General features: G+C 40.3%; 1 protein-coding gene across 3 annotated transcripts in view; it reads right to left on the bottom strand.

Moving 5' to 3' along the window:
• Positions 1 to 23,253, bottom strand: part of SPAG16 (sperm associated antigen 16) — a 388,967-nt gene that overhangs the window by 210,380 nt on the left and 155,334 nt on the right. For 2 of the 3 annotated variants that reach the window (XM_083399945.1, XM_083399947.1), the window contains exon 11: positions 11,915 to 12,058. The exons of the other annotated variant lie outside the window; for it this stretch is intronic. In XM_083399945.1, coding sequence (XP_083256071.1) covers positions 11,915 to 12,058 — 144 coding nt within the window. The remainder of the gene's footprint in view (positions 1 to 11,914; positions 12,059 to 23,253) is intronic. 3 annotated transcript variants of the gene reach the window in all.

Raw genomic sequence — 23,253 nt, 5'->3', positions numbered from 1 at the left:
GAGGAAAGGTATGATGGGACGCAGTAAGTTAAAGTGATACCAATGCTCTGGGGCGAACAAACACCTCCCCCCAGCATATAATTTCGCTGTAAGTCGATGTCGTCCAGTCTTTGGCGGATCAGTCTTTGAGCTGTGATTTGATCTAATTTTAGGGAATCTGAGGGAGAGATTCCATAGCTCAAGAGTTTGGCATGAATTCTACTAGACCAAAGGCTAGAGAATTCATCTCGCCATAGGCATTGGACAAGGTAATGGTTTGGTAATCTGTGCCACAGTGATAACCAGTAATTGAAGGCTTGCTTCCACAGGCAAGTTTCTAAGGATGTGATCTTCAATTCTAGTCGCATGGCTGCGTTGCTAACGCACATAGGGAGCATTAGGAGCCGACGTAGGAATTGGTTTTGCAGAGTCTCAAGGGGGGCAAGATCTGTCAACACGGCCCAGAGCGGGGCAGCATAAGCGAGCACAGCCACCACTTTTGCCTTGAACACCTTTAGGGCCGAGGGAACATGAAAAGCTCCATCCGAAAAGAAAAATCGGAGGAGCGCATATGACAGAGTTTTGGCCTTATTAAGTAGGTGTTGGATTTGAGCTTTCCACCCCAGATTGTATTGGAAAATAACTCCTAGGTATTGAAATTTTAAGACTTGCTCTATTTTTGCTCCACCAAGCTTCCATTTATATAATCTCCGACTTCTGGAGAAAATCAGAATCTTGGATTTGGCATAGTTGATGGTTAATTGGTTGAGTTGACAATACGTGGCAAAGATCTTCAGAGCTCTGGTTAGTCCAACACGTGTAAAAGATAGAATTACTGCGTCGTCCGCATATAAAAGGAGTGGGCAACGATAATCCGCTAGTCTAGGCGCGTGTGTACTTGGAGATGAGTTAACTAGGGGTGCTCGCATGTCGCTGATGAATAGGTTGAATAGGCAGGGAGCCAATATACAACCTTGGCGCACTCCCTTGTTTATTGGTATCGGGTTTGTGAGGTCGCCCGCAGGAGTGAGTCTTACTCTGGCAAGGGTACCTTCGTGGAGTTGACTTATAAGCCATAAGAGTCTTCTATCAATGCCCTGTTTCGCGAGTTTCTCCCAAAGAATGTTTCTAGGCACGCTGTCGAAGGCTGCCTTTAGATCTAAAAAGGCCGCACAGAGGTAACCCCGAGGAGGGGAGGAGTACTTCCGTGCCAGATGATAAAGCACTATCGCATGATCGGTTGTAGAACGTTTAGTTCTGAACCCTGCTTGTTCGTGGCCAATCTGGTTAGTCTCATCTACCCATCGCAATAGTTTAGTCAGCAAAAAGCTGGCATAAATTTTCCCTATAATCGAAAGGAGGCTGATGTTACGGTAATTTTCCGGCTCCATTGGAGAACCTTTTTTGTGAATTGGTACTATGATGGCCTCCTTCCATATTTTGGGGATGAGACCAGAGGCGTTGATTGCGTCGAAGGTTTTGGCCAGGATGCCAGCCCACCATTTTGGGTGTAGTTTAATGGCTTCGGCAGGGATCAGATCGGGCCCAGGGGCTTTGCCCGGTTTCAGCTGAGCTATTAGCTTGACTATTTCGTCCGGATCGGTGGGAGGCCAAATGGGTAGGTGGGTAAACAGGTGCATCAGATGGTCGGAGGGAGCATCTGCTTGTGAAAAACATTTCTTCAGGAATAGTTCCCATGTCGGTGCAGAGATGACTGCCCTTGGGTATTTCCTCACCCTTCTGTTAATCAGAGACCAGAATTCCCTGGATCTGTGTGGTTTTGAAGCGGTAATCAAGGCCTGCCAACGATTATGTTGCCACTCACGTTTGGCAATTTTTTGCATGCGTTTATAAACTTGCTTGGCTTGTGCGTAGCTAGCTGGCAGAGTAGATGCATCGGAGGTCTTATATACATTATATATAGCACGAAGGCGCTGTCTTGCTTGTTTGCACTGAGAATTGTACCAGGGGGCACCGTGAGTATACTCGTTTCGAATTGAATTTTTGGGTGGTAACCTGAAGAAGGACGTAAGAACAGTCGTATGGTGGTGGAAGCGATTCAACACTATGCTATGCTCATCTGAGGCAGAGCCTATGTTGGGATGAGGCCCAAGGATTTCTTTATGAAAGAATTCCTGATACCTTTGAGCCTGGGTCTCCGACCATTTGATTCCTCTTATTTGGAAAGATTCGTTGGTTACCATCTGGGTCGCATGTCTATCCGTCTCTGGCTGCCAGTTCAGGGAAAGCTTGGCTACCAGGGGGAGATGATCACTGGATTGTACATTCTCAATCTTAAAGGTGGAAATACACTTAAGTAGATCCCTGGAGACCAACAGGTAATCGAGGACGCTGTTTGACTTAACGCTCAGGTGAGTGAACTCCCCTGGGATATCAGGGAGACATGCGCCATTTAAGGGGGCCAGATTTAAACGGATGGCCATTTGATATAGGAGTACACCAGCCTCATTTACTCTGTGGTCTTTAGAGGATCTCCTCATCATGTGTTCCAGATCATAATTATCAAGGTTTGGGGTAACCCACCATTTGGCTTTGGTCAGCGAGTCCCAGTTTGCTGCTGTGCGGGCATTAAAATCGCCACCTATTATGGCCGGGGTGTTGGGAAACTTAACATAACATGAGAGCAAGTGATCTTCTAGCGAGCCCCATTTAGAGCCCAGTTCAATAGAGGAACCCCCAGGAGGCAAATAAACATTTGTGACTAGGAGTGAGATCTTTTCCCCCACTATCAGCCCGGTGAAATTGTTTAAATAAAAATAAAAGCTTCGAAGCTTCTCTTCTTGGAAAGCGCTATACAGAAGTATGGAGAACACAATACTGAGGTCTCCCTTTGAAGTCTGACCATTTGTTACCTGAAATTCAACAAGAAAGGAAAAGGTATACCTCCACTCCCAATTTTTTTCAGCTACTATACTCTGCGAATTATTAACTCTGTTTGAAGTTTTATTTTCCTTTATAAAGCTCAAGGCAAAATTCCATTCTCAGAGCTGCACAAGGGATCACAGTATAAACATCCGGTCTACTTAACTGCAGGGAACTTGTTCAGCTCTTCTTTACAAATATCGTAGGGCCCACAGACCTTGTGGGGAGACTGAGGTAGTTTTTAACACTGACTTAGTATTCAGCTGATCCCAGAGCCCAAATCAGAATGGAGGTTAGCTCTTTTGAAGGTTCAGCCATAATGTGGCAGGTGAATATTGTCATTCGCTGTCCATAATCCATAATTTCAAACTACTGCCAGAATAATGGCTATGACTTAAAATTCCTACATGATTCACTTGTAATGTAATAATGTGATATAAAAATAAGGATTGGGAACATGAGGGTCTTGGAGATTTAAACTAAAGTCTACTTTTTTCTTAACACATTTACTTTGTAAGTGGTTGCTCAACCTTCTCCCATTTCTCACACCAAGGACATTCATTCATTTTTGTTTTTGGCTAATGATGTTCTAAGAACAATGTACACATTTCAATGTCAGGCCAAAATTAACTGGCCCAGTTAACGTACACAGGCCTATGTAAAAAATCATATAGTATACAGGCCTATATAATATATACAGGTATATATAAAAGAGCAGAGGAACACACCAAGTCTGAAAGCAGAGAGAGAAGGCACTGACTTCTCCACCCACCTCCTGCCTCTACACGTTCAGTGGTTTGTCTAAATAGGGCTTTTTCTCAGTTTATTTCTCTCCTTTTGTGAAGCCAGTATGGTGACAAACAGAAGTATGTTTTCATATTTTAGTTCTAGGTTTGGGGTTAGGGTGGAGGAAGAGCAAAGAGCTTGTAAGCATAGCAATGTTCACAACCTTGCACTTATTCAAGACTACTTTGCAAAACAAAAATCATATGCATTTAAAGGGCATTTGTTGTGGTCACTTTTTAAAGCGGCATAATAACCAGATATGCACCTGATAAATTATGACATTTGATTTTAAAAGAGAGGAGCGATATCAGAAAACCTGCCCTTGATTTGTAAATGCCATGCCTGGTTTTACACCTCCAGAGAACTCTGAAGTGGCTACTCTTGTTATCTTAATGACATTTCATTGCTCCTGGCTTGGCCCTTCCACCCAGGCAAGTATTTCAGGACCAGAGATGGCCAGAGACTTGCAAGTCCCAGAAGAAAGAAGAAAGTAGGCAGACCTCTGTGCCTCCTTGATTGGCAGGATCACCTACCAATACCATCAGACCCTTAATGTTGTTTTACAACCCTGGGAAGACTAAGAACTCCAAGGCAGCCACTCTAATTAGCTAGCGATTCTAATTACTTGATAACTAACATTTCTAATTCTGTCTGAGAACAGCACTTTGCTGCTATTTCTAACAAAACTTTTCAGTATCTTGATCCAAAGACATTCATAATGATTCAGCTAGTTTTCATGACCCTGGACATGAGGAATGAATTGGCTGAGCTGATTGTGAATGAAAATAAGGCATTCCCAGTGAGATTTTTTTTCTTAAAAAAAAAAATATTTATTAAGTCTCAGTTATTAGGAAGCATTTTTATTTATGGTTATTTGTAATGACTGAAAATTAAGCAGTGTAGTCCATATATTCCACAAGGGGGGTATAAACAGTTCTTCAAAGCATAGACAAATTAGCTTAATAGGTGTTCTGCCTCAATTCTATAGACCTAACACAGCTTAATTTGTTTTGGGGCTAAATTCTACTACTTAAATTAGAAATCTGGGCAGCTTTTGCTGTCTCTGTCAAATAACAGACTGATTATTTGAGAACTGGCTATGTCACCATGGGCACTGTTTTATCACTCACGTTTACACAAGTATGTGACAGTGTGTAAGACCTCTTGCTTGCCTCCTTTGTTGATTTAAAGGCTGTTATTAAGACTATTGATACAGCAATGTTATTTGCTTCTTTGTAACATATTTTTCCTGTGAAACCTTCTTAAATCTGTAATTTATTTATAAATCTATTTATAACGATGTGCATCCTGCAGTGGCAAAGTAAGCTAAGCACCTTATGTCTGGCTTGAGATGGTGACCTTAAGATTACCCTGTGATATTGTTCTAGATAGATGGGAGGATCACACAGCACTATTGTAAGCTTGTAGCCTGCAGTGCATGGCAATTTTCACAATTTTCAAGCAAGAAGTTGCGACTAAAGATGAAGAATTACCGGTATATTGTTAAGCGATAATGTGTCTCAAAAACCACTAAAACCAGCACACTTTTATTTGGAAGCATTGGGTAGATACAGAAGGGGAAATTGCAGGGTATAGTTAAGATTTGGTAAGTATTTTTCAGTGCCTAGTAATTTTAGCAATTTAAGGTCAGCAGTTGTATTTGAAGGCAAGGACGCCTATTAGGTGACAGTGTGGCACTTTAACCATTAAAGCAAATATGTTTGTCTTCACTAAGCCCAGTCTTATCCACCTTTTTATTTTATTTTTTAATTAATTTTTTATTAAATTTTATTAAATGAATGGAAGAAATAAAAACAATACATAACCATACATAAAAACATTTTGTCTACACAATTTTCCAGAATGCATACTAAAAAAGATTTCCTTCCATTTTTTAATATAATTGTCATTAAACAAATTTGTATTTTTATTTGAGATCCATACCCCTAAGTAATTTACCTTGTTCTCTATTTTTAGTCCTGTTGTTCTCTCTAATTCAATTCTATCTTTCTCCCCCATATTTTTTGTTAACAATTTTGACTTGTCTTTATTCAGTTTAAATCCTGAGACTTCACCAAATTCTTTCATTTTTATTATGTGCTTTCTGAATGCTTTCTACTGGAGTTTCGGTTGTTACATCATCTGCAAAAGCTTTAACTTTGTAACATTGTGTTTCCAAATTTATACCCCTTATTTCTTTATCTTTCCTTAATGCTATTAGTAATGTTTCCAATACTGTAATGAATAGAAGTGGTGATGGGGGCATCCTTGTCTTGTCCCTCTTTCAATATCAAATTCCTCCGTAATTTCATTATTTATAATTAATTTAGCTTTTTGTTTTTTATAAATTACCTGAATTCCATTCATAATTCTCTTTCCTATTCTCAAACTTTTACAAGTTTCAATTTAGAAGTCCATGAAACACTATCAAATGCCTTTTCGGCGTCTACCAGCAGCATTGCTATTTTCTTACTTGGTCTCATTTCCACATATTCTAGTAAATCTATGATTACTCTGGTATTATGTTTAATTTGCCTCTCTGGTAGAAACCTGGCTTGGTCTTTCTTTATTATTCTTTTTAACAAAATTTTCATTCTGTTTGCTAAAACACCTGTGAAAATTTTATAATCTATATTTATTAGGGAGATTGGTCTATAATTTTTAATTAATTTTGAATCTGCACCTAGTTTTGGGAGTAGGGTTATTAATGCTTCTTGCCAAGAATCTGGTATTTCTCCTTTCTCTAGTATTTCATTCATAATTAATTTTAATTTTGGTGCAATTATTTCTTCTAGTTTTTTATAGTATGCCACTGAGACTCCGTCTGGTCCTGGTGATTTCCCTTCTTTAATATTTTTTTATCACTTTTTTATTTTTTCTAATTCAATATTTGAATTTAAGCTGGCATATTCCATTTCATTAATTTCTGGTAAGCTGTTCTCTAACAGATAGTTTTCTTTTCTTCCTTCTGTTCCGCTTTATAAAATTCTTAATAATATTTTATAAATCTGTCTTTAATCTGTTCCGGTTCAATAATTTCTTTTTCTTCATCTATAATTCTATTTATTACTCTTTCTATTTGCCTTTCTTTAATAAGCCATGCCAACATTCTGCCGGGTTTATTTGCCTGTATCTTTGTTTTGTCCAGATAATATTTTTTTTCAACTTCTCTATTGATTAAATTGGATAAATGAGTTTGTAGATTCTTTATGTGCTGGAATGTGTCTTCATTTTTTGATTTTTTACTAGTTCTTTTTCTTTCTCTCTTATTTGTTTATTTATCTCCATAATATTATTTTCTTTATTTCTCTTTATTTTCCCCATTTGTTGTATTGCATATCCTCTCATGTAAGCTTTACTTGCCTCCCAGATTATTTTCTTGTCTATACCATGATTTTCATTTATTTCAAAAAATTCTTTCAATGTTTCTTTTGCTTTTAATACCCTTTGTTCGTCTCTCCATACCTCATCATTCATTCTTTACCTCCCCTTAGTATGACTTTTAAATTTCATGTGAGCTGATACTGGATTATGATCTGATATAGATCTGTTCAATATTTCCGCTTTATCTAAATTCAACATCAATTTCTTTGATAACCAAATTGCATTGATTCGTCCCCCATATTTTTTTGCCTCTGAATAGTAAGTTATATCCTTAACACTTGGGTTTTTTGTTCTCCAGGAATCATATAAATTAAAATTTTCAGTTAAATGAAAGAAGGAGAGTGGTAGTCTACCTGAATTAGATGTTCTGTCTCTTTGTGTTCTGTCCATTTCTATAGATGTCACCCCATTTAAATCCCCCTGATTACTATATTTTCGCCCACATAGCCCCATAGTCTCTCTTCTAAATTCCTAAAAAAATCATCCTTTCTATTGTTCAGGGTGTATATTCCCACCACTATATTTCCTTCTTTTGTTAGTATTTTTACACCTAAAGTTCTGCCTTCCTCGTGCTGAAATAAGAATTGAGGCTAAGCCAATACCACTCATCACCTGTAACCAATAAAGTTGTGGCCTTATTTAGCCCATTAACCTTGATAATTGTGTCATGTGTCTTTATTTCCGGGGGGGGGGGGGGACTCGCCATGCAAACAAGGAAGAAAAGACAATCTGTATCATAAAATATGGTTTCAAAATTAAAAATAATGCTCCTGACAACATGTTAGGGTCAACATCCCTTAATTTGCTACGGATCTCTGAAAAAAAGCCATCCTGGCTCTAGCAGCCTAACCATTATTTCCCTTCAGTCCTTATTAGAAGAGCCCGCCTGGTTGCTGCTCAGTCACTTACAAGGATACACTTACAAACCAAACATAAAGTTAGAATTTAAATCCTATTAAATGCTGCATTCTTAGTAAAACCCTAAATTGGAAGAAATGTGTGAATTCCATATTCATATATTGAATGACTTCAACGACGTACAAAAATAACAGCAGCTTTTTTTCTATTCTTTCAATACCATGCGGTGAAAATAAATTCAGACTGGCTATTTTAATTTTAATAACTGAGTGAAAAAGAAGAAAGCCTTTTGAAAAGTGTGTTGGTCAAAGACTAATGAGAAATCCTTGGAGGCCGAGTCACTGGATGCCATGGTAACAATACAGGATCAAAATCTTATTAGTATGCCCAGCAGCGCTACAAGGGGTAGTGTTCTCTTCCAATTGCCCCCGCCCCTTTATTCCATAAATTACTTTGATGTTCTTAAGACTGGTCCAGTAGGAACTATATTAGATAATCAACTAGAATATTTTGACAGACATGCATCTATGCACCACCCTCCCAGAAGCAAAACAACCAAACATACTAGCGACATGTATTAAAATGCTTAGTTCTCACTGAAGTATAAACCTCTGTCAAGAGCACAGCTGGTGGGAATCACATGATGGATAGCTCCTCCATATTAAAACACTCTGCCCTTAGAAAACTGGTGTGTCATGTAAAAGAGTTCTAGTTTAGCCTTCTACCTGAGATGTTAGTTTTTTATGTGAAGGGTTCCTCGCCCTGCAAAAAAGTGGAAGAATGTTCAGTCATAACAGACCCGAAAGGTAAAGGACCCCTGACAGTTACCGTAAGTCCAATCACAAGCGACTCTGGGGTTGCAACGCTCATCTTGCTTTACAGGCCGAGGGAGCCGGCGTTTGTCCGCAGTTTTTCTGGGTCATGTGGCCAGCATGACTAAGCTGCTTCTGGCGAAACCAGAGCAGTGCACGGAAACACCGTTTACCTTCCCGCCGGAGCGGTACCCGGTACCTATTTATCTACTTGCACTTTGATGTGCTTTCGAACTGCTAGGTTGGCAGGAGCAGGGACCGAACAACGGGAGCTCACCCCGTTGCGCGGATTTGAACCGCTGACCTTCCAATCAGCAAGCCGTAGGCTCAGTGGTTTATACCACAGCGCCACCCACATCCCTACCTGCCACCTTAAGGGGAGCCCACAAACATTTATACCTCAACAGTAAATGGGACAATGATTTTGCTGGTTATTCATATGTGTAATTTAACACAGAGACACACGCCTATATCTTAGGATTCATTGCTTCAGTGTTTACAAGTCCCTCAGTCTCAGAGTCATAGAATTGCAGAATAGGAAGGGACCCAGAAGGGTCATTTAGTCTAATCCCCTGGAACACAAGAATCTTTTGCCCGACATGGGGCTCAAATCCATGTTGCTGAGATTAAGAGTCTCGTGTTCTACCAACTGAGCTAGCTCTCAAGCTTGTCGACAGTAACCCAACCCTTTCTGCCATGTGTGAAGTCGCTCAACAGTAACTCCTATCTACTCTTCCTTTCCTTGCCTCTTTTCCCATTTCCCTTTGGGCTCTGCCTCTTCCAACAATAAATAATAATAATAATAATAATAATAATAATAATAATAATAATAATAATTTTTTATTTATTCTTTTATTCTCAACTATTCTTCTAATTTATTGTTATTATTCAGTCATTCATAAAACTTACAAAACGCAATAATACAAAATGCAACTTAAGCCCGTTACTGCTAACCTTCCTCCCTTCTTTCAGTCACTTAGCCTTTGGTCCACCTCCATGCTCAATATCCAAGCTCTCCCTGCCTCCCTGCCACCCTTCCTACCTACAGTGAACCACAGCTCATGCTCCAAGGTCCTGTGATAGACTCCCCACTCCCTCCATCAAATTGACCATACCCTTCCTTCATAGAAGCTGCAATGTTCACAGCATCAAACAAATGGAAGTGGGGTGTAAGTGGGGTGGGACAGGAGATCTTACCTCACAAGGCAAGCTCTAACTCCTGATCTTGTGAAGGGACAGTGTTCATGGGATGGGGGGAGAATTCAAAACAATCCCTCACCTCTAAGCCTCCCTTAATTCAAGTAGTCCATTGTTAACAGTTAAATTTTAGCTACAAGCCCCAGGAAGGACAGCCCACTGCCAAAGTTAACATACAGATGCAGCAGCTATAGCTACAGGATGGCTTGAGGAGGAAGCCAAGTATGTTGGGGGGGGGGGGAGGAAGGAGAATGCCTTGTTACCATCTTCTCTAATTTGCCTTGTGCACACCTTCTCTGAGTAGAATGACCCACCCCCCACTGCTGCTGCCACACTAAAAAGCTGCTTCCTCTAAGTTTGTACAGAAGTGGCAGTGACCTGCTATTTTGTCCAGATGCCATTTTGTTCTTAACATTTTTTAAAATCTCCAAAAATATTCCCAAACATTTAACATCTCACCTGATGTTTGTTTTTTTACTTCTTTTTATTAACTGTTTTGCAATATATGTATGTTTATATTATCTGAACTTCACTATCATTAAATCCACTGCTTATATTTAAAATCCTGCCCACAACTTCATGCATGGGTGATACTTTGATAGATAATCCATCAATGGTGTTCCTGATGCCTTTTCAATGGAACATTTGATCCTGCTTATACTGGGTAAGATCATTGGTCTAGTACTGTCTACTCTCCAGGGGTCTTTGGAAGAGATCTTTCCCATCACTAGAAATGCTGGGGATTTAAGTTGGGAGCATCTACATGCAAAGCACATGCACTGTGGCAGAACTATGAAGCTGGGAAGGACTCATCACCACCAGATCCCAGATGCAGTGGTAGTCTAGTAACACTAAGCATTGGTTCCTCCTATCCACTACCAAGATGTGGAACTGGAGAGAAGACAGACTCTGTCTGTTGCACACAAGGAACCTCCCGGGCAAAGTGACAGTCTGCAGCAGAAGCAGATGCCATTTGGCCTGATGTTTCAGTGAACAAGCAAGTCAAAGGAGTGTAGGTCAAGGTGTCGCCAGTGCAACCCAGGATTTCCCAGAACAGGGCAAACAATAGGAAGTAGCAGTGGCAACCTTTGAAGAAGCAGGGGGAAAGTAAGAGGCAAGCAGAAGCAGAAGGAGGGCTGAGCAGGAGGGAAAGGGTAGCAAAGGAGTGGAGAGAGGGTATCAGGTGAAAGGAGAGATCCTCCATCCCCACCACTGTGTGTGGTGTGTGGTGTGTGGTGTGTGTGTGTGAGAGAGAGAGTGTTGACTAAGCAACTAATAATGTCCAATTCAGATGACTCTTAGATCTGCTTGTCCTTAAGATTTTGAATGAGCTCCTTTCTCTGACTATAGAGTCTTATGCTAATAAACCACTCACATGCCCAGTTAATTGTGCACATAAGCAGTCAAAAGGGTTTATGAAATTGCCCTTAGTTATACTGGGAGAGAGAGAAAGAGGAATGAAGACTGTCTTTTCCCGAGTAAAACTGCATTACCTGTCTGATTTCTAATGGTAATTAAATGCAATGAGTTGTTGGCTATCTCAGTGTCTTAAATCACTGCTTCTTTTTCTTAAGTCATGGTGGGAGAAGTTTTAGGGAAAGGTTGATGCACTTGTTCTCTAGGTAACATGGGAGAGAAAATAGATACCATTTGGACAAATAAAATAAACACTTAAAAAGCCAATTGCAGTATTTATAGGTGATTTTAAGTATGCATCTAATTCAGCCTTGTGATAAGCAGAGAGACTGGCATGGAGAGATCTGAAAAGCTTATTACACTTTGTGATATGCACAAGCATGTGGACAAAAGTCTGAAATGTACAAAATACTGAAAGCAATCAATCTTAAGTCAACACAGTGAAAGGCAAAGGAACATTTATCTACATGTTTGGAAATTCAGCAGAAGGATCCACTCAGAATAGAAAGTCATCAAAGCAGACTGGCTAGAAAAGGCATAGCAAACAAGCACTTTCCCAGAAGGGATTAGTACTGGTTCACAATGCTGCTTTTACTGACCTTGGATGGAAGCAGCACCCAGAAAGCCAGTCAGTATGACCTTCACCCTTCATGATGATGTTCCCATTGGGAAAGGCCCACATCTTCCACAGGCGGTCATCACTTCCAGTAACAACAATGTCTTTCCTCGGATGTAAAGCCAAACTGTAGGGAGCAGAAAGTAGGGGTTGAGAAATGAAATCAAAAGAACCATAGTACCCCAGCAATTTGTTAAGGCATTTACTTCAAGAAGGAAGTTCCATCAGCTACATTATACCTACCATACAAACACTCTAGAAACATTACAGATTTTTTTAAAGCTAAGGTTCCAAATATTAATTTGGAAACAACTCACTCCTAATGTCAATGTTTTGAATGCTGAACCCAGCATAATCATTCAGAACTTCAAAATACAATCAAATCTTACTTGGTGTCCTCATCATACATCATATATGTAGCAAGTACTCTGAGAAAGGTACTTGCCCTTTACCCTGGGAGACTGTGAAGGAGATATCTGCCCCAAATCCTCTAATCTGAACTGGCACCTAGGCTAAGGTTACCAGACATCCCCGTTTCCCAAGGACAGTCCCAGAATTTACAAATCAGTCCCCATACAAAATCCACTGGAGTTGAAAAGTGTCTCCAGGTTCATTGAAAAAAATCTGGTGACCTTAACTGAGGCAAGGAGGGGAGAATGCTTGAGAAACAAACCCAACCCACTCCGTGGCTTATTGCAAACTTGGGTGATGGGCTGCAGGAAAGGGCTCTTCTCTAAGGTACCGTTTGTAATTTGTACTAACTTCCTTTACTCTTTACCCCCTTTCCCTTCTTAAATTGATATTTTCCTATTTAAAGAAGATTAAAAACAGTTAATTCATTTCTCTGAATCCAAGTAAAAATGGCACAAGTCCTTTTTTCAGCTTGTGCACATCCCACTGTCATCAATAAGCCTGTGTGTATATGGAACATTATCTTCTCCCTCTCTTTCTCTAGACTTCCTTTTAAACACCTTTTAGAAAAATAAAAAGCCACAACTATTTTCTCAAAGTGCCTTTGTAATAATCTGTAGCAACTGGTTGGTAAAAATAACATGTATAGTATATCAGAGAAAATAAGCTCTTGCCACTAGAATGTAACACACAATGCAGAATTCATAGGGTTTCCCCCCTCTGCCTTAATTACAGGGCTCCTACAAAATGCGAAAGCTGCTCAAGAGTCGTACAACCAGAAGTGAATACCATTTAATTAGCAGCTGGGTTGGTGGCACAAGTATGGTCGGGCTGCCACTTGCAAAGGGAATCACATTCATTCCTCAAAGGGTGCCATATGTGTAACATTAATTAGGTGCCCTTGCTTTTCTTTCAGCAGCTCAGCAATGTAAAAAAGTTTTCTTTCTTTTTGTTCACGGGGTCTAATTATTCCCAGTACAGAAGCCCCTGTAAACTCAAGTGAAAGTACTTTAAGAGGCCATGGCACATGTGATGGCAGCATTCTCTCTCTCCCCACCCCCCAATTGCAGAAGGACTTAGTCCCTACATAAAGTGGCAATGAAGAGGATGTCATAGTCATTGTCATCTGATGCATTTATATGCCCATTGCATTATTTGGAATTGTTTAACTCTCCTTAAAAACAGGGGTCGCTAACCTGCAGCCCTCCACTTGTTGTTGGACTCCAACTCCCATGAATCCTGGGCAGCCTGGCCAACAGTCAGATATAGGGCAGGAGTCAGAGTCCACCAAGAGCTGGAGGGACACATTGCTATAGAACAGTGGCTAATTACAGTGGCTAATGTGGGTGTAGTTTTGTTTACAAAGCTAGTACTAGCTTCAGTTTATGCTACAATTCAAGATATGTTATCAACTCTGAAGCATAAATATACCAATAACTGAAACCGCTTCCACCTCCAAGTTGAAAATCACTGTTACTTGGGCTCAAGTAACACCCAAGCAGCGCCACCAGATTCAATGGAATTGTCTTCATGGGTAACATGTATGTCTAAGCTATCTGTGAATGAGAAATATCCAACGCAAGGCTACATGGAATTGCACCGATTCCCATCATTTCAGCAGAACACTTTGGGCCACTGAGAGAGATTGCATAAAGGTCTACTCATACAGATGTGCGCAGGGATGAATTGTGTGATCCTAATGAGATGTTTAAGCCTCAGCGCAAACCTGCTTCTACAACTGTGATTCCCCGCTGCGCATGTACTTTGACACTGAACATTTACACAAGACTACACTGGGCACCTGAGTGTTTGCATGGAACAGAAGCTAGAGATGCTCAATATACATAATCAGTGATGAAGTCATGATAAACAGCCTGTGGCATCAGTTGCCTAGATCTCATCCCACCAAAGGCTTCTGTGTCTTTAAATTATTGTAACCTTGAAAAAAGTTTCACATCTGGTGGGGAAACAACTTGATAAACTTATCGCTGCCTCCGAGTTATTAAAGGAATAAGAGAAAATAAAGGAAAACATTTCCTGAATCACACAAATTTCACATTTCCCCCCGTGACTCCCCATTATTTTTCTCAGGAAGACAAGGAAAAGAAAAGCACCTCCATCAGCGGTTTTCCCTGATGTCTACAACCAATACTAAAAGCAGACTTCACCACCTTTAAATGGGTCTTAAAAGTCCCACCTTTTTATTGCTGCTTTTAGTGGCTAGTTTGTGTTGGATTTTTTTTTGCTGGGTATTGTTGTTTTATACTAATTTTAGTAATATTTGAAATGTAATGAGATCTGGTTTTATATTATTATAAAATTGAATTATAATTTGATGTGCATTGACCTGTCTTGAGTATCATACTAAGCGAAACCAGAAGCACTGATCTGGAGCATTCAGAGGTTTAGTCTCATTGTCCCAAGAGAGGCTGCATTTTTTCCTATTTCATGATTTTGCACTGAAATATATAATTAGACTTTGGTACTTTGTGGTGGTTGTGCAGCATATTGTGACCAAGATCGTTCTACAATTTACTGTTGAAGGTAAGGGTATCTATTAGCTTCCAGTTAAAAAGCATGACAACTTATATTTTGTCTGCTTTCAACAATGGTTACCTCAGCGGTTACTAATAACATTCATCAGGTTCTGCTGGAATATATATATATTAAATAGAACTGGAGTGTTCAAATGTGAAACAAAACAGACATTTTGTGAGGTAAATTACAATGATTATTTGACTTGCTAATAATTTTTATTGTGTGACCTTTGGCACTTTTCAATGTATATGTTTTCTGAGAGCACAGAAATATTAAACTGTCTTCTTTTTCAATAAAAGGAAAACAGCTGTTCCCAAATGCAATTTTAGCTTGACCAACTTGAAACAAGGCAGTTTCTATCTCTAGCTTGTTTGAGATTAACATTCATCATTATTGTTAGCAATTCCCAGGTTTCTCTTGCATGGCAGCTTTTTCACAGATGGTTAGAAGCACTGCTGCGTTCTGTACACACTTAGAAAGAATATGACACAAAACTTGCCACTTGGCAAGTTCTGCTAAATTACAAAGGTTTATACAAGAAGGTATTTCCAAATTGATTAAAAAATACAGCATTGACCTGCCAATTCAAATTCCTAAATTAATATGAAAATTTAAGGCATTACCCTTTTCAAGGTCACCATTAGAATTGGAAACAGATATATCACTTCCTATTTTCAATATATGGGGCCCTGATCCTGCGTATATGCATTTAATGGCCTATGTTGCTTCTGTGCACATACACACACGCACACCCCTTCCTATGCATTATGAGATTAGAAGTGGGCATCAGACGTGTGTGACATCCCCCCTTTCCTTCCTGTCCCTACTTCATACTCTATGAGCAGAAGGCACTGTCCAAACTGCAATAAACCTTAATTTGGATACTTGACCGAAAACTTGGATTGACAAACTGGATTGACAAAGGATTTATAAAAATAGTTATGAAAGAGATGCAGAGGGGGGAATCATTACATTAAGATCCACAATGCGGGGAGGGGGGTGTCAAAAGGGATTATATGTTTTTTAATTCATTTGTTTATGTAAAATGCAAAATGCAAAAATAACATTTATAAAAAGGAAGTATTTTGATAGCAATGATATAAAAGATCCATGGTCAGGGTAAGATAGGTGCAAACTCTCTTCCTATTCACACTGGCCTCCCCACTATGACAGGCTGGAAGAAGAAGATGGGGCTGTTAGCCATTCAGTTCAAACAAACATTGGTTACAGAGCCTGCTTTGGATCAAAACAGTCACAATCTCCAGCTCAGACATAAGCCAGGGATCATTGTTTCTCCCATATGCTTAGCAGGAGCAAATTGCCCCTGTTCAGAGTGTTAGCTATGGTTTACTGGGTTACTGGTTTACTGGGACTGGAGAAATGGGGTCAGAGTCTGAAGTGGGTTGAGTGACTGGACTTTTGCTCAAGAACTAATTGTTCCCTTCAGCACACAGAACTAGTTGGGCAGCGCACTGGCTCTCTTCCTTGTCCAGTAAGGTTTAATCAATTATAAGGAAAGAGTAATATGAAAGAAGGATTTCAAAACTCAGCAAGCAGAACAGGACTGGCACATCCTATAATTAACAATGCCTTTATGAATGGATGGGTTTCATTTCAGCTTGAAACATTTCTGCCTTTATTTAAATCTAATTTTGGTGATGAAATAACGTTTTTATGCTTTTATTCAGTTGGAGGTTTGACATTTTACAGATCTGAAAACTGTTGTGTATGATATCATCGAAAACATTTCTTTTAAGGTCAAAGAATTACAGTTTTCTGACATTTACAGTGATAATAAATTCTGTATTTCTAGCCATTAGGTAACAAGGGGTTTCAACTACCTCATAAATCGCCTAATGATTTGACATTGCCCGTATTGCACAGATTCAACAGGACTCTCGTACTGCATGTGCATTTCTCCTGTGGGCTATTATTTCTGACAATGCCTATTCACACTACCCATACAGATGCTACTTATGTGATGAACATATTTCCCAATAGCCTTGTCTCTATTGTTCTATGTTATATTTTTATCACACTTATTTAAAATATTTAAATCCCACTCATTCACAATGTTCAAAGCAGCATCCAACAAAATTTTAAATCACATTAAAATGGCAATAAACAAATTGCACTACAGACGCTTCTAAAAATCTTTCACTTCTGCTGAAACAGAACATTGTCATGTGACCTGCTGCTGCTCAGCCACAACAGACCTCAGAGTCAGGAGAGTCCAGCCAACCAACCAAGTCTCAGGGGGCCTGGAGGCAAGTCCATATACAAGGTTTAGTCCAGTCCTAAGGTCAGGGGTATTTCAGTTCACATAGTAAGATGCTCCAAGGGTCAAGAAAGCTGAAAGTCCAAGGTCATGAGAAGAAAGAAGCAGCAAGGTCTGGTCAGGAACGACAAATGTTGTTTCCAACAACTGACTGAGGCTGGAAGTCCTGCTTAAGAAAGCTGGAGGCAGCTGGTTCTCATCCAGAGCAAGAAGGCTGATCAGCAGCAGGTCTGGAGTCACTTCGCCTTCTGCTCCTTAGGCTCAGCAGGTGAAGGCGACTCCTGGCCCATGACACACATCTCACCCAGAATCCTGTTTCCCAGCCTCAAAACTACAGCTGTGAAGGCCAAGCTGCATTTGTGACATGCACATTTAAAAATATTTTTATAATTCTATAGAATGCATTAAACAAAATTTGGCGTTGCAGTATTACTCTCCACCTTACACTCAGCCAACACTTACATGTTTTATATAATCATTAAGTGAGATATTTCCCTGTTTCTTAAACATTGTCAGTACTTTCAACCTGTGTAGTTGTATATATAGAGCAATATTTGGGTATTTTACCAAAGTCCACAAGTTACTGTATATGCATGTACAGTGGTACCTCTGGATACGAACAGGATCCGTTCCAGAGCTCCGTTCGCATCCTGAGTAGAACGTAACACACGTCTGCGGAGGTCGTGTTTCACCGCTTCCGCGCATGCATGTGACGTCATTTTGAGAGTCTGCGCATGTGCGAGTGGCGAAACCCGGAAGTAATTACTGGAACAAAGTGATAGGGATTCAGCAGCAGAGCACATTGTGCACTGAGAGATGCCCAACACACACACACACACACACACACACACACACACACACACAGTACAGGTTCTGTGATGTTTCTGTTATGCTAGTTCTTAGCTGTGGGGATACAAATTTAAATCACTAATTAAATATTTGAACAACATAGAAATGCTAGGAAAAGAATACATACATCACCTGCCCTATCAGAAAAACAAAACTGTCTATAATACCTAATGGCATATCAAAATGTTACAAACTTCAAATCTGTGTTCTCTGGAAAAAAATAGTTTTAATTTAGATGTGGTGCAGAAATGTGGTTAAGAAAGGGATATTCATGAATAGAAATATCACCCAGATGAATGCACTAATAATTAAATAAAATGTATGTGAATACTCCTTTTACTGGCACAGCTATGTATAAACTAAACGAATCTAAGATGTGCCCCATTAGTCTTCTTACCATGTGAAGTAATATTTATTTATTTATTTTGCTAACATTAGTCTTTAAACTGTGCATTGCATTATTCTACAATTACCATGCTGATGATGTTTTTCTATGACAAATAGACTGTGATCCTCTCTTTAAAATAAAAAAGGCAACCATTTAAAAATAACTTTCATTATGTACTTCAGTAAGGGAAGTAGACAAGAAATGCAGAGATGAAGGTTTACATTTTTAGTTTTAAATAGCCACCCACTCAGATAAAGTTATATCAGGAAACTATAGGGGGATGTTAGAACATTAGCTCTAATTGAAAAATGAACTAGAAGGATGTTCAGACTCGGCTATGTGAAAGCAACCTATTTTTTCTTTCATTCTTTCCTGTGTAACCTGATCATTATGCACTTGACAGCCATCTAAGCAGGGCAGATTTCAACAAATAATGGACACAGAATGTGCAGGCGGTCTGCCATCAAGTTCCACCTTGTCCCCCAGAAAACTTAATATCTATATGAAACCACTAGGAGGGATTGGGAATGCAATGTCTCTAATATAAATATAAAAACAAATAAGTAAGTGAGTGAACCCTGCCTCTCTCTCCATTCCCCATGAATCAGGAAAGGCTGTGCAAGCACTGAGCTAGATGGGCCAGATGAAGGCCAATAAACTAAGGCTGATCCTGATAAGATGGTATGTATGTGTGCATGGAAGTCAGGGAGGCAGCCTAGCACTTCCCCTGAGAGAACAGGCGCATGGTCTGGGGGTGCCTCTCAACGCCACGCTGCCATTTGAGGCCCAAGTGGCCTCACTGGAGAGGAGTGCCAGTGTTTCTGGACCAGGATAACATGATACAGCAGTTATCACGTCACACCAGGATCCGGGAGAACGTGTCCAGAGGAGGGCAACCAAAATGGTCAAAGGCCTGGAAACGATGCCTTATGAGGAACGGCTAAGGGAGCTGGGCATGTTTAGCCTGGAGAAGAGGAGGTTAAGGGGGGATATGATAGCCATGTTCAAATATATAAAAGGATGTCACATAGAGGAGGGAGAAAGGTTGTTTTCTGCTGCTCCAGAGAAGCGGACACGGAGCAATGGATCCAAACTACAAGAAAGAAGATTCCACCTAAACATTAGGAAGAACTTCCTGACAGTAAGAGCTGTTCGACAGTGGAATTTGCTGCCAAGGAGTGTGGTGGAGTCTCCTTCTTTGGAGGTCTTTAAGCAGAGGCTTGACAACCATATGTCAGGAGTGCTCTGGTGGTGTTTCCTGCTTGGCAGGCGGTTGGACTCGATGGCCCTTGTGGTCTCTTCCAGCTCTATGATTCTATGATTCTATTCTAAGGTCCAAGGCCCTGCTCAGTCATAAGTTCATGGGGTGACCTTAGGACAGTTACTATCTCTCACCCTAACACACCTTGGAGTGCTGTGGAAAAATATCAGAGGATGGGGGAGGCCAGGTGGGATAAAACATACTAGCAGAAGCAGCAACATTAAGATTTACATGCATACAGTTCTGCGCATTCCTGCTCAAATATGCTGCTTCCCATCTATTGTTCAATAGCTTCCAGTGACATATTCTATTCCCGCCCCCACTGGACAAAGCTGAGCACAAAGAGCAAACCCCACCAACTTCCCAACTCATTTTAGTACTCCTGCAGAATACAAAGAAAAGAAAATGAACATCTTGGGTTTCCTACTCCTTTAGATTGATCCCAGGAGAAAACAAAATCTATTTTTGCACTCAAGCATCTGATGTTGCCAGTTTTAGATTACAGGCTTTTTATAGCTCATTTCTGACTGAAGAGGTTGAGCACCACAACATCTCTTTCTTAGAATACACAAATACTGTCATTTCCAGCTGTTATTGTGCTCAACTAGCTATAGATTCTAAACAAACACACCCCAGCCTCCTCTTTTTAACAGGACATTCTCTTTGTTAAAATCTCCTCTTGTCAGTAGTTGTAACCTTGGTGTTATATACTGTCAAGAAAGTAAACATTACCTCAAAGCTTTCTGTAAAAAATGTGATTGCATTGTACCTCAGGAAAGGAATACTGTGGGCATTAAAAATATATAACATACATGAATCTAAAAAGTACTGAAACTAGCATGCATAAATATTTTATTTTTCCCCAACCTTTGCCCTATCTGGGAATTAATATTCTCATTTTCATAGCATGGGAGCCAGGAATGGGGGTGCACCATGCAGCTCTGCCCCCAAGTGTGAAATGCGCAAAGGTCTGTAGCAACTGGGAATGGGAAATTTATTTTGATCTGCATTTTAGAGAAAAACCATACCTGATTCACCCTTCCTGGTCCAATCATTGTCTCCCTTTACTGCTCTCATTCCCACTTCCCTAACCCCCTACCAAAGTCTCACCTACCAAGTCATCTCAGCATTGCCGTAAATCAGAACTGTACGATGGAGTCAGTTGCCACTCCAGGAAAATCCTGGCAGTTAAGTCCAGTCGCAGATGACTCTGAGGTTGCAGCGCTCATCTTGCTTTACTGGCCGAGAGAGCTGACGTTTGTCCACAGACAGTTTCTCTGGGCCATGAGGCCAGCATGATTGAGCCACTTCTGGCGAAACCAGAACAGCGCATGGAAACGCCATTTACCTTTCAGCTGGAGTGGCACCTATTTATCTACTTGCAATTTTGGGCGTGCTTTTGAACTGCTAGGTTGGCAGGAGACCAAGCAACGGGAGCTCACCCCGTTGTGGGAATTCGAACCGCCGACCTTCTGATCGGCAAGTCCTAGGCTCTGTGGTTTAGACCACAGCACCACTTATTAAATCCAATTTATTAAATCCTAGAACCGCTAGCTGGCTGAACCATGAACAAGAGCACTGTTAGAAATGAGGGTCCACAGCAAAAACTGCTTCCCCTTACAGTTGCGGCCTGGCATGGCCCCTTGGGGAGGGGCAGTCACCTCCTCCTTCAGAGCTGGCCACTTTGCTTTGGCCTCTGGCCGGCCACAGAGGATGATGAGATAGCCTGCAAAAATTTAAATCAAAATTGGCCAATGAAGACCTTTGGGGTGGGGTGCTTTGGCAGTGGACCAGAGGGCTCAAGACTTCACTCCAGTCTGATACCAAGGGGATTTAAGCTGGTCGCGCTGAGTGCCAGCAGTGTCATCAGCGGCAGATCAATCCACCAGCCACATGGGCATTGCATTCAGAAGATTTTGCTATGGAGAAAATCATCGTTTTGGGAGCCGGGAACAAATTGGGCCGTTTGAGGATTTTGCCTTCCTCATAGCAATTGTCACAACTTTCAGCAGATAAGGCATTGGATTGAATCTTTAGTCTATTCTGGCACCGGGGGGGGGGGGGGCGGACAGGTGAGGTGGTGCATCATCTGCCTTGAGCAGATGCGGTATCTCAGGGTACCTTTAAGAAGAAGATTCTGTCCAGAAGCCAAAATGGGAAGCAAATGGGCCATACAACCTCCAAAGGCGGCGGGGGGGGGGGGGAGACACAGCTTAGTTGACCTGTGTTTTGAGGTGACCCTTAACCCAAGCCTGACCCTGTCCAACATCAGCCTGCAGGCAGGAGGCTAATTCAGGATACATGCCTAATGCCTAAGCCAAAGCCTACCGGCATTTGTAATAATAAAAAAGTTGTGGTCATTTTCAATTCCAGAACGTTTTTACTTCTGTTCTGGTGCCACTTCCTCCTTTCCTGTCCCTCAGGGCACACTGCACACGGGCCCACAACATTTCTTTCTTTCTTTCTTTCTTTCTTTCTTTCTTTCTTTCTTTCTTTCTTTCTTTCTTCATATCCTACTTGTTTCGATAAAGATTTGAAAGTGGGCCCAATGCAGCACTGTTTTAGGAATGATGTAAAATCTATGAACCAGATCAAAATGACTGCAGGGAGAAGGAAAATAAATGCTAGCATAATTCCACAAATTCCATGCAGTGCTATAATAGTAAGGCTCTGTAGCAGTTTGTTTGCTTTATTTGTGCCAAAGGCCAAAGAAAGCTCTTAGGCAATTCATTAATTTTAAACACAATCAATTAAACTCTACTTTTTGAGACAGAATCATAGACTCATAGACTCATACAGTTAGAAGGTACCACAAGGGTCATCTAGCCACCCCCTGCAATGCAGGAATCTTTTTGCCCAATGTGAGGTTCAAATCAACAAACCTGAAATTAAGAGTCTCATGCTCCACTAACTGAGCAATGCCTTCACCCATAAATATTTCCACAGAACACACCCAAAGAAAAGTTTCATTTCAATTTTCTTGAGCTCTGTCATGACGTGCAAGATCTCTTCCATGAGCAGAAAGCATTTTTCACATGCAGACAAATATTTCTGACTCACCCACTCTGGTATTTGTACATTTAATGGCTTATAAACAATGAATTCATTAATGTTTATTAATATAAGAAACTATAATCTATTTAAAATGTTCTATTTATCATTCTGAGATTTGTATTCTATTCTGAAATTTATAATATTATATGTTATAATATTAGTTATAGGTTAATGAAGCAATGCTAGAGAGAGTGTGTGTGTAGAATGAACTTTAGCAAATTAAATTTTAAAAAGAGGAGGAAGATATCTTTAACCCATTAATATTAATGGGCTTCAGCATTAGTAATGTGGTGCTGTATTATGGTCAAACGATATTGATAATTATGGGTGATAGTCAACTAAGCTTCACGCAGTGTTGGCCCACAAAAATGAATGAACATGGCTAAGTTAGGCCATTAATTTCAGTAGGTCTAGTTTTAGTAAAACTTAATTGAATACTACTTTATGATAATAGGCATTCATAATAAACACACTACAGAGAAGTTAAATTCTTTGATATAAATTCTCAGCACCCCTTACAAAATCCCTATGACATAGCTGTCA

This window comes from Podarcis tiliguerta (assembly GCF_965153285.1).
Source record: "Podarcis tiliguerta genome assembly, chromosome: 1".
NCBI classification, from domain to species: Eukaryota; Metazoa; Chordata; class Lepidosauria; order Squamata; family Lacertidae; genus Podarcis; species Podarcis tiliguerta.
Note: the sequence above shows the minus strand (reverse complement) of the source record. Positions and strands in the feature narration are given on the sequence as shown.